The sequence below is a fragment of the Pogoniulus pusillus genome, chromosome Z (assembly GCF_015220805.1).
Source record: "Pogoniulus pusillus isolate bPogPus1 chromosome Z, bPogPus1.pri, whole genome shotgun sequence".
Classification (NCBI taxonomy): domain Eukaryota; kingdom Metazoa; phylum Chordata; class Aves; order Piciformes; family Lybiidae; genus Pogoniulus; species Pogoniulus pusillus.
In genome coordinates, this window is record NC_087309.1 from 96,470,559 (window position 1) to 96,483,709 (window position 13,151).

At 37.1% G+C, this 13,151-nt stretch overlaps 1 protein-coding gene across 1 annotated transcript in view; it reads right to left on the minus strand.

Annotated features, from left to right (window-relative positions):
• Positions 1–6,887: 6,887 nt before the first annotated feature.
• The window catches only part of PRDM6 (PR/SET domain 6), a 77,770-nt gene continuing 71,506 nt past the window's right edge, over positions 6,888–13,151 (minus strand). Inside the window, exon 7 of the mRNA XM_064140495.1 lies at positions 6,888–7,002. Within this exon, the coding sequence (XP_063996565.1) occupies positions 6,888–7,002 (115 nt within the window). The remainder of the gene's footprint in view (positions 7,003–13,151) is intronic.

The following is a 13,151-nucleotide window of genomic DNA, read 5'->3' on the forward strand; positions in this document are numbered from 1 at the left end:
AAGTCCAGATAGACCACATCCACAGGCCTCCCCACATCCACCAAGCAGGTCACCTGATCATAGAAGGAGATCAGGTTAGAAAGGCAGGATCTGCCCTTCCTAAACCCATGCTGGCTGGACCTGAGCTCTTTGCCATCCCTCAGGTGCGCTCTTATCACCCCCAAGATAACCTGCTCCATCAGTTTCCCTGGCACTGAGGTCAGGCTGACGGGTCTATAGTTTCCAGGTTCCTCCATCCGATCCTTCTTGTGGATGGGGATCACGTTGGCCATTTTCCAGTCTCCTGGGACCTCTCCGGTGAGCCAGGACTGCTGGAAAATGATGGAGAGTGGCTTGGCCAGCTCAGCTGCCAGCTCTTTCAGCACCCTGGGATGGATCCCATCTGGTCCCATGGACTTGTGGGTGTCCAGATGGCTCAGCAGGTCCTGAACTAATTCTTCATGAATTTCCAGGGCAACACACCGCTCCCTGACCCCATCCCCCAGTTCAAGAGGCCATTCTTCTCCTCCTCCTTCCTTACTGTTGAAAACTGAGGCGAAGAAGGCATTCAGGACCTCAGCCTTTTCTACATCATCAGTTATAGTATTCCCCTCCTGGTCCAGTAAGCAGTGGAGGCTCTTCTTGCCCTTCCTTTTAGCGTTGATAAATTTATAAAAGTGTTTTTTGTTATCCTTCACGGAAGTGGCAGCCTAAGTTCTAGCTGGGCCTTAGCCTCTCTAATTTTTCTCCTGCATAATCTGGCTACCTCCTTAAACATGTCAGGAGAAGCCTTCCCCTCATTCCAGAGGTGATACACCCTTTTTTTTTCCCCCAATTCCTTCAGGAGCTGTTTTGCTTTCCTCTCGATGTCCTTGGATTCATTTCAATCGTATTTGTATATCAAGGTCTTTTACAGCATTGCTTTATTGACAGCCTTATTTACAAAACTATCTGTGGCTGTCTCCAGACATCCCTGGTCTTCTTAGTTGGTTTTATGCCCATGCAAATGATTTAGATTTAGAACAAAGAAGTTACCTATGGTCATCTCTTGACTAGATCCACCTTGGGATGGCCACCAAGATATATGGAGAAGTAAAACAAACCCCCCATCCAGTGTCTTGGCTTGTACAAGTCTTATGTACCTAATTATTGTTGTACATTGATTGGTGTAAATTTCTACTTCACCATACAACTGAGTATGTTAAGCACCCTGCATTATTAGTTTAGTCCAAAAGGCTGCCAGATTTCATGCTACTATGGAAGATAAGATTGACCAAGTTTGTTGTTAAAATATTCTGCTGACTGTCCTTTAACAAGTAAGAAAAGAAGTGAATCTGAGAGAACTGGCGTTCAATATGTGGAGTATTCAATATGGGAGTGCAGCTTACATCTGCACCCATCTGTGTGTCATCAGTTCAAGTATAGCTTGGGTTTCTGGTGTTAAGAAGTCATTGGACTTGTTTTAACTGACAGATGCTCAGCTGTGCCAGGGAAGCTATGTTGTATGCATTGTGTATGCATTATCTTGGATGCTGATAATGTCTATATAACTGTCAGGGAGCAAGTGTCCATTTAATTTGCATCCAATCCAAACAACTAAGCAGTAAAACTGACGTCGTCTTTCTCTGCTTTACTTTAATAATGGATGGATTCTCTCCGAGATCTGAGTGAACACATACAGGGAACAAAGTTGTCAGCAGATTCCTGACCCTTAACATGGCTAAAAAAGTTCAGTAAGTGAGTTAAAAGAAAAACATTAGCAGACTTGAGCACCACCCCTTCTAAATTATGCACCCAAAGAGTCACAAGATGGTGGGCCCCAAGATTCTTTTATATCAGATTGGACCATCACCCAAAGGACTTCTCCACTCCCCACCCCATTTAGACATTCGTGTCTCATTAACTCATGATAATTATGTGAGTTTGGTGCTATAACCTCAAAGAGCATGACTCAATACAATTTCTTGCTATAAAGAATTTTGCTTGGATGTATAGAAGCTTGCCTCCAATGATTGAATATCCTTGCTATTTGTAAACCAGCAGGCAGTCTGCTGGCCAATTTACCTTTGTATTTTCTAAACTACAGTCGTTTTGCACAATTACTCTATGGTGGTGGTTCTGGTGTTTATGTAAAAGGTCACATAACATGAAAAATTACAGAAAGTGACATCTTTTTCTCATATTCAGTACTTTTTCAAGTGGAACAAAGGGTGACTTAGTGAACTAATCACTGTTCTTTGACATACACAATGACACTGAAATAATGACAAAAAAGCAGTGAAGGTCCACTGCAGTGAAGCATGGTGGTACTTTTAACTTTGGCTTTAGAGTAATTTTTTTACATCAGCTCAGATATCACATCAACTGGAGTTTTGAAATTTTGTTATAGTCCACTAGGTGGTGATCCTTGTGTAAATCAGGATTCAGGTAACTAAACAAGACTGAGGGCATCAACTACAGTAAACTCACACTCCAGTATGCAGATTAGAAAACCTTGGTTACACTATAACATGATTTGCATCACAAACCTATACAGACAAATTGCAAAGCATGGCTGAGAAGTTGCTTAAGCATACGACTGCTGTGTCCCTTCAGCATTACATTAACAGGAGTATTGAGACCCAGGCACCAAGAAAACTGCATTTGATCTCACTCTCTTTGCAAATCAGATTGCAACATCCAAGATGCAAACTCAGTTTGGAAGCTTGTAATGAAGATTACAGCAAGATACTGCTGCCTTTGACACACATGGGCTCAACCATACATAGTTTTCTGCATAGCAAGCACAAAATTCCAACATAATCTTAAAATAAAAACAAGACTTTGGATATGGTAATAGAAATGTTTTATTAATCAAATATATTTACATGTCTTTGTCTTCTTTTTAAATGTGTGACTGCCATTTTCATTTACACAACATGTAATCTTTACAGTTGATATCACAAGAACACAGCTACATGCATGACTTAATTGGTCCTTTGCAGTTAAAAAAAAAGAAAAGGCAGTTTTATGAAGTTTTAAAAAATGCAAGCAAGCTGTTTTTTATCTAATTACAGTGTCATTATTATTTTTATTACAACAGAGGACACCTTCAACATACTTCAACATTTATTGGGTGGATTTGTGCACTTTTAAAAATTGGTTTGACATCAAATCTTCCAAAATCTAGATTTAAAAAAAAAAAAAAAAGTTTCATTCAGTCCCAGAATATTTTATTTTATGGAATCTTATCCATGGAAAGGACTTATATGGAACAGAAAAGTGCTGTAATTGTAACTTTTAAAAAAGGAATTAAAAAGTCCTATCAGTTTATGACTCAAAAGCAACGAGAACTTACTTTTGGACTTTCATCTATTTATTAATCTGAAAACACATAATTTTGTCAGCTATGAGACAGCATTACATAATGTAATGGCACCATAAAAATAATAAATAGTAATTAAAAGGAGAGATGATGTTTCCAAAAGAAAAGATATACACATCATTGCTTGTAAGTTTCTAGTATGTAATGTGCTGTATTTATTACATTATCCCCAATTCAGCTTTCTTTCATGGGAAGACCATCAAGCTGTATTAGTAAAGATCAAATCTGGGGTCTGTAACTGCAGGTTCATAAAGGACCTAATATCTTTATGAAAGAACTCTATGAGTGTAAAATTTAACTACACACTGAAATAAAATCAAACCTAGGCACAATTTAAAAATATCACTTCCCACATATGCAGGATTGGAGGGTGATTTTTTTTTTTTAATTTAAAAGTTTGCATTTATTTACCAGAGTAGAAAATAGAAACATCAAGTGCTTCAGAAATTCTGAAATGGCAGGCACATAATCACTACGTTTAAAGATACTTGTACAACAGTTGCTGTTTTTTTGCTTACTGTGTGCAAACACATACTGTATTCATAGCAGACCTAAATGTTCTATTGTTCTGCTGATACATGAACAGAAACTCACTCATCATTTGGGAAGTGCAGGGAAGAACCAGATTCTGTTTAGTCCAATCCTAGGATGTTGGTTTTACATTTGCTGCATTTCAACAAAATGCCAAACAGTGCACTCCAGAAAATCCCACTGAGAAGCTACGGGTTTCGTTTGTGTATGTTGTCAAATCTGTTATGAATGTGACATGTATGGAACAACGTCATAACTGAAGTTGTGCTCAGACATCTGCCTGTGATGTACACAGGCAAGAATTACTTGGGTAACAAAACAAAAACAAACAAACAAACAAATGAAAACCCCGGTCTTGCAGAAATCCTATTCTGCAATCTGATAAAATCTTGAAATAATTGTTCTTTACTTCATACTCATTCAGGAAAATATTTAGACATACATTTAACAGTATCTGTAAGCACACAGGATTCAAATACAAAACCCTTTCTGCAAGACGCTGAGTGCCCTGCACTACCACTAACTACATCTCCAAACAGAGGATTGCTGTTAGTGCAACAGTGCAAGCTATCAACCTAACAGATTTGCTTTTCAGAGCATGACATATCTCTTTTCCCAATTACTCTGTTGGTTTGGCTTTTTTTTTTTTTTTTTTGTTTTTTTTTTGTGAGAATATCTGTCTGTCTGCAAAAATGATCTACAGCTTCTGTAAACTAAACATTAAACACCCAGATGTTACTTTACATTAAGTCTCTTAAATAAGGGAAGTTGTGAACTACCAGGTGTGAGAGTCTGGGTCACTTGGGATCAGATTTCATTTTTTTCCTGTTTGATTAGCCTCACTAAATACAAAATAATGTTTGAGTAGTCACCTTTTAGTTACAGTTCTTCTTACCCAGCTTCCCATGCTTCTCTGAACCTAAAAAAAAGAAAGAAACAAACAGACAAAAACATTTATAGAAGAGCGAAGAACGTTATAGTTTGGAGGATAAAATCAGGCAAGTTATGACAAAATTGCTTATTCTCCATCTCTGCACTGAGAAACAGAGCTGAAAAATTCAAAAGGCTGGAGTTTCTTTATGAGATAATCAGGTATTCACTAGGAAAATGGTTAAAAAATATTTTGCCACTATGTTTTACATTTTTAATGGCCAAACACAAATACAGTAAGTCCTGATGTAATTCCCTGCAAAGTTTTGGAAAATCCAGATTTTGCTGTGTAGTTTCTGCAATATAATAAATTAACAACCTAAATTAATTTCCTTTTTTTTTTTTTTTAAACTTTAGTGTGTGTTCCTTTTATGCTTGAGGTCTTTGCAGAATTCACAAATGGTCTGAACCTCTTACTAAGTTTGTAGCTGATTCTGTCTAGCCCTTTACAGAATTGGGTACTTAATTCTCTACATATTTAAAATTATCCCCATAAATGTTTGTAAAATATTTAATATAATCAACTGAGCCCTTATGAGCAACCCAGCACTTCAGTTTTGGTTCAAAACTGAATGAATCTGTTTTAATCCCCATAATCTCCACAAATGTATTTTTCAGATTTACCTTATGATATAGCATGACCTCAGAACTGCTCGGCTTTTGCTTCTTCTTCATGTTGGTTTAGGGTTTTTTTTTTGTGATTTTTTTCTTTTTTTTTCCTTTTTTTTTTTTTTAAACATATTTATTAAACTACAGCTCTAGCATAGAGACAGTCAATATACAACATATAAGCAAACACTGCTGGTCTCTAATAGTGAAAATCATTCTTTGATAAGAAAAAATCATGGAATCTGAAATACATCAATGATAAAAGCTTGAAAAAAGCCAATATGGAAACTGTTAAATTGATTCTGAGCTTTATACATTGATGGTAGGAATATTTTAGCTTTCTTTCATTCATGACTGTACCAGGCAAATATCCATGAAGTGACTTCAGTGAAGCATCCAAGTCATTTACAAAGTATCTGAGTATAGATGCAGCCTTTGTTTTGAATCTCAATCCAAACATACTGAAAGTTTCATCTAATGCAGGAGCATTTTCAATTTCATACAAACCAAGAAAGTAGAAATATCAGTGGACTACACCTTGGATTTCTGATTGGTTTTCCTAGAAATCAGCCATCCTTTAAATAAATCATACAAACACAAACCATCATTTTGGCTTTTTGCTCCTCATAACACAATTTGCATCTTAAACATTTGGAATCTTAAACATTCAAAAATACTTTCATAGCTATTAGACTGAATTTGAGATGTCTGTTAATGTAACATAATTTTCCTTCTGGGTTCTTTATGAAATGTATATTTGCAGACACACAACATTCCTTTCCCAATCCCACACCCTTTTTTTTTTTTTTTTTTCTTTATTGGTTTGTTTCCCCCCCCTCCCCAGAATATCTATGCCAATGCAGTGTCTGAATGAAACTACTTGCATGAAAAAGTGCACACAGTGTGAGGCATGAGACTATGGAAATTAAATGCCCTTTGGTCTGAGGAGGTTGACACTGACCCAGATATAGCTCTTGATCACTTGCCATCCCTCACAGCAATTTTTGTTACAGCCTTGTCAAGAGCAACTTAGACCAGTCTAGCCAAATGTATAAATTACATCTGGGTCCTTAAGTTATGCTACAAAAAAGGTGCAACAATAAACAAGTCCATGTGCATTCTCAGTCATAACTATGAGCAGAAGAACCCTTGAGATTCCTCACTTTGGCATTAAATAACAATTATAAAGGCTTCTAGTATTAAAGCAATACATGGCGGGACTTGAAATTGTAACAGTCCCAAGTAACTTGTCAATTGAAATAAGACTCATCCCTAGTCATAAATAAATAATCTCTTTCCTGGTCTCACTTCCATGCCAGGATCAATATCTCTTAACATCTTACTTATTTTATTACTGCTTTTGGTTTTCTGGGACTGATTGAAAGTTGCTCAGAGGAAATCTTTGGTTTTGCTTAAGTGTCCGTGACATTTAATCATGACTTTCCTTGCAGTTTAATTCCAACCAGTCAATCAGTTAATCCACTTCAATTGATTCTGTGCTCTCTGTTATTGGCTTGCACTCATTGGGCATCCTCTGGTGTCGACTCAGCTGGGTGGCTTGTGTGAAGCTTCTCTCACACCTCTCGCACCTGGTGAAGGCAAGAGAGAAAATTGAGACCAGGGAGCTGCTCTAGGGGAGGGTGATGGGCTTTGTCTCATCCTGCTTAATCAGAATAGACACTCAAAAGTGGCTTCAGATTTTACTGGCTCAAGAGGTTTAATTGGTGGCTACTTCCAAGGTCTTGATGCCTATGATGGGACAAGGCCTGTCTGATTCAGAACAGAAGAATCTGTCAATAGACAGGGGGAAGGTGATTTCTCCAGAGAGGCCTGTCCTGCTGTAGCTCTGATCACTGTCAGTTCAAATAGATAAAGAACAAAAAGAGATTTTTAGGAGTGAGCCATCAAAGAAGCAGCTTGTCTGCAGTTTTCTGCTCTGTAACCCCTAGGAGAAATTGATGACAAATAGAATTTCACCTTCTGCTAATTTAAAATCCACAATTGCCTACTGGAAGAAGAGAAATCACAAAGCAATAATTGTTAAGTGCTAGAACAAGAGAAAACTCTTTGTCTGTCTGATCTGACTATGCAGTGGGGTTCATTTTAAACAGGACCACAGTTAGTGGTTGTTTGCCATCTGAAAATATCCATGTTCTTTGATAAATCTGTGGGTTGATCATGAACTTCAAACAGTCAGTTGTCTTTGGTCTATTGTCCTTTATGTTATCTCTCTCTGTACTCTATTTAGAGAACCATAATCTAAAAAAAAAAAAAAAAAAAAAAAAAAAAAAAAAAGTTTGAAAGAATGAAAAAAGGCACTGCATTTTGGAGGGAATAGGATAGGGATTATCACTAGCTTGGAATGAGTCCCCTATCTCTTCTCTGAAAGAGAGCTTATTTTATTTAATCTCCAAACACTGCCCTCTTAATTTGCATTCTGAACACTAGATAGGGATGTTTGATGAGTCACAAATACGGAAACAGCAGATTCTTCTTCTATGGTGCTTGCTCCGAAAGTCAGCTTTGATTTAATGGTACTGTATGAGGTTTTATCTTCAAAGAAGATTATCATAAAAACATCACTATGGTGAATTCTTCACCTTCAAAGAAGAAGTGAGGAAAATAAAAGGCTCAACTAATTCGTATTCATCTTTCTCTGTTCACTGATGTGGATGATAGAAAGTGAGCTGTCACTGATCTAGCTGCTTACAAAAAAAAAAAAGGCTATTTTCACACATGCATAAATGTGGAATATTCTTCACATTAGTAGTTTTTTGTAAGCAAGTTCTGCTTCAGGAGCATTCAGCATAGACCTTACAGAATCATTCATTCAAGCTACTGTACCAATCTAAAATGTCAACACTTCTAAGTTGTGTTTCTTTGATTGTCTTTCATGGAATATTTTTAGCAGCCTGTTCCACTGTTAAAAACTGCACTGTGATCTTGACAAATGTAAAATGTCAGCTTTAATGTATCAGACCTATCAGCTCAATGAAAATAACTCAGAAGTATTGATCACTTAATGATTTTTGGGGTATTCATTAACGTCTATGTGCAGATCATCCACTCTCCAGAGCTCCTGAAGTGCTGATGACACATTAGTGTACTGCTGATTGTTTATTAGAAAACTGATTAGTTACTGGATTAGTGTGTCAAGATATACTACCTTTCATTGCCTGACAAACTTGCAAATTATTGTATTATTTTTATATACATATATATATATCTATCACAGAGACATTAGAATCAATTTTAAGGCTGGGGGGTTAACTTAGTCTATATGAGATATTGCCATTTACTTGAACTTGATAGTTTTGTTATTTTGATGTCTACAAAGACAACTGCTTTGCTTGCTGAGTAGCAGGAGGCTTGGATCCTTGCCTAACAGACTTTAAGTGGTACAGTTGCAATGTAAGATACAAAATCAGGTGTGGCAACACTCAATTTCTATATGCCTGGCCACATACATGAAACGTGCTGTGTCAAGATGCCTAGGGAACATACGTGAATCAGAGAAAGACTATAACGTAATTAAATGACAGTTACCCAGTAAAACTACTGATCATGATGCTGTGTCAGGCCTCCTTACCCTTTCTGGAGCTTCTAAAGCTGGGCACCACAGTTGCTCAGCACCTTGTATTGCTCTTGAAAGCACAGGGCAAGGCTCAGTATATTTCTTTAAAATGTTACGTTCCCATCCTTTACCCAAAATCTTCTTTGGACATGTGAGTGCTCTAACTTCCCAACTAGAGGCTGTTCTGGGACACTTTCATGCAGACACAGAAAAAAAAATGCTAAAGAGAAACCAGAAAAGAATAAATCTCTAGCTGCAAGCATCTGCCCTTTAGAAAGGAGAGATGTGAGGGGTGCCAAATGTGGTTGCTGGTTGGGCTGTGCCCTCTACACTCTACAGCTTCTGGGCAAAAGTCAGAATAAAGCCATTGATAAGGCACCTAGTGTCCCTGGCTTTCTCATGGACCTGGGTAACCGTCAGATAGTACCTAAGATGTTTAGTATTTCCTAGGCACATGCAAAGAGTGTAGATGGTGTTTTCAGGACTATAGATTTGGATATTTAAGTACATGACTTACAGGCAGGGGCCTGTTTTCAGCCCCTGACTCCTCCTTTCAGTGTAGCCCAGAGATGTTGTTGTCTTGTGTCTGGACACAATACAAGGGGAAGTCAGTATAACTATCTCATGATAGTTATACTGAATGGGAGGGAAAGGAGGAATATTTTTTCTTTTGAGTTATGATGATTCCTTCCCCCTACAAACCATTCTTTCCCAGCTTGTCATAGCAGAAAAAACACTGTGTCTGTAAGACTAATGTTCATGTGTGTTCATGCTTTTGCTTTTGTGTTGGACGGCAGAGCAGTCAGAATGGAAGCATCCCATCTGAAGACACCACTCACAAAGTAATCATGAGAATGAGCCCAAGACCAGCCTTTTAGAGATACGTCAAATTTTTGGTTGAGCCTCAAAGTACAGGTATCGGTAATAATGAGAAACCACTTAATTTCTACTTCAGCCACCTTATGTTATTTAGGAGTAATTTAAACCACCCCTGAAAAAATGTAGAAATCAAGAAGAAATGAGTCCTTAAACAATTAGATGCCATCAGTGAAAACTAGATGCATATTATATTATTTTCTTTTTTCTTTTCTTATTCTTTTTTACAATATGTCTATTCCTTAATTTTTATTGTAAGAAGTAATGTTGTGCTACAACATCCAACCTCATCAAACACAGGACTCTATGATAAGGTTTCCCTGTGTGTTTTTTCTCAGGTGGTGGTTGTAAACAAAATGGTTGTTAATCTCATAAAGAAGATGAACATCAATGTTCTTTGGATATTTCTAAGGTATTGAGTTTTCTGCTTTTGGTTAGATAGCCCTCACTGTCACTGGTCTGTTTGTTTGATTCACAGTACTTTCAAAACATTGGCACTGAGGATTATAGACAGGATTGGCAACCTCTGTGAAAGGCGTTGGTTGCAGAAAATGTTGAGTATATCTTAGGAAATAATATCTTCATCCAAGATCTTCACAACAAGCACTGAGATTTCATTCAAGAACTACATTCAACACTACATTTTATACCCATATGAAAGTGTTTATAAATAAAATAAAACAGATAAAAAACAGGACAAAACTGAGATGTCACTGCAGGTACACCGTCTGTATTCAACCTGAAATGAATGTTCACTAGTTTTGCATTTCAATAACAACACTGAAAAGCATGTGGGTTATCTCCATTCAAAATAATCTTTCCCCTGATCATCTTCAATTGACTTCTGAATATTAGAAGTTTGCATGATGCTGATTTTGCAGACAAGTCCCTTTAACTGCTTTCTAATTTTACTGAAAAGGAAGCATTTGGGAGAGAAGAATTTAAGGAAATGGGGGTGGCAAATAATTTTCCTTTCCAATAATTTACCTTTTAATTTACTTAAGAGCTTTGTTCCCAGACTAGCAGCCATAGTGGAGACTTCAGCAAGATAAGAATACACAAAAACTTTGCAGTGGTGAGGCTGACGTGATAGCTTGTGATGACATGAAAAGAAATCTCTTCTAACTGGACCTGCAGTCCAGGCAATACAACTGAAGCTTTGACTACAGATAACCTCACTTAGCATTGTTATCTGTAATGAAAAGCAAATAGAAAAGTCTTCAGCCATACACCCATAGTTACCTAAGACCTACACAGAAAGTGCCTTTCCACAAAAAAAAAAAAAAAAAAAAAAAAAAAAAAAAAAAAAAAAGCTTTTTTAATTAAAAATATTGTGACCCTATGTTCACCATTTCTAAAAACACCCTTTGAGGCATACAAACATATTCTTAGTGTTTGACATTTCCTGCTCAGTCTGTGCACGCTGTAATGTATTCAAATGCTGCTTACAAAACTGCCTTCCTTACTGCATTGGAAGTAGAGATTGCGTTCACAATAGATCAAGTTAACTGTTCAACTGGCTACTCATTTTCACCTAAAAAATCCAATACAGTAATACCTTTAAGGTTATGCCTGAAATTTTAAAAACAATTTAGCTAGAATTTAAGTAATGCTAATAGTAAAAATAACGTTCAACAGAAGAATGCATATTTTCACACATTCAGAATTCTTTCATATACAGAAACACTATTTCAATGGACTTTTCTGGTTTTGCACTTTCTATTATCTTTTTTTTTTTTCTGGTAAGTGAATACTCAAAATCTCTTTGTAAACAAACATTTAAAATCTACATTGCATAATCAAGAGAGAGAAGTCTTATTTTTTTCCTCCTTTATCATTCTTCTTTACTAGAATTTGTTAAGGTTTTTTTCCTAAGTTTACTTAATACCAGGTCTCTTACACTCTCATTTTCAAAGGAGAATCTAAATGGTAATGAGACATCAGGATGAGCTGCAGCTATCTCTTGTTCCTCCAGCAGAGACATCCTATCGAGCTCTGGATAAGTTTTCTGCCCCTCCCCTGCATGGGGAGTCCTGCATGGGAGGCAAATCTGCCCCTTTTGAACAGCTTGCAGAATCAGAATGTATGTGTCCCCTTATCTGACTAGCAGGGATGGGAAGATCAGCAGTTCCAGTTTTAGCTTCATGTGGAATTACTGGTCAGCTCACTACAAATGTGTCAACAAGTCTTCCAGAGAGAAACTGGTACTACTGTTTGTTGAGTTTAAGGAAGAAATTAATAACAATCTTACAAGAATGAAATTATGCCACACATCATATAAACAATCAGCAGAAAGTATCCACATTTACTCATTGCTCTTCCCTACAGCTTTAAGAATGGGCAGGTACACCCCAGAATACTTACGGAGTTCAGCATAAGTGGGGCAAAATGAACAAACAAATCCCAGACTGCAGTACATACACTAAGCCCTTCACAAATGAAGTTGTGCTGTAGTTAAGACCACTTTGGAAAAATGGATAAAATTACCTAACAAAAGGGGGAAAATAATGACTCTAAATGGGGTAAAATAGCAGATCTATTGGAAACATGACAAAAACAGGATGTTAAGGGAAAAAATTAAGTGGAGTCAACAAGGTTACACATAAGTAACACCTTAACATTAAAAGAAATCTATTTTCCATTTTGACCCGGAAACCTCTTCCATTAATTACTAAAATCTATTTACACAGCAACCAGATAAAATCAATCTGATTGCTCACACTATTTTTGGCTCACTTTCTATGAGCTCTGAGCATTTAACAGACTGATTTTAGAGGAGTAGGACTTCAGATGCCCTGGATTTCTGAATTTTGCCGCCATCAATACTATCCTAGCCATGATTTCTGGTATGCAAACTCTTCTGTACTAGGTATGCAGTATTTGGTTCCTGGCTCTGTTCCCTTGCTCCCAGCAGAGACATGTATGAAGGGCCATTCTTCCTTTCAACCATATATGGAGGCAAAGCAACTCTACTGGTATCTCTACTGAGCTTGTTATGAGGGGTTCTGACAGGCCCCATGGCTGAGCTTTCTTACATTAACCAGATCGAGAGCACAGTACAGTAAAAGTAGAAGAGACAGACAAAAGGAGAAGAGTAGATGGAGGACAGGCAGTTCTTGGAAAGAAACACACACTTTTTTCTACATTAATTCCAACTCCTTGTAGCAACATTGAGTTGTTTCCAAAAGAAATGGTATCAATACACTATACATTGATATTAATACATCATTTTTGTTTCAGGTTGTGATTATTCTGAGTACAATATCTGTAAAATATGTGCCTGTCAGC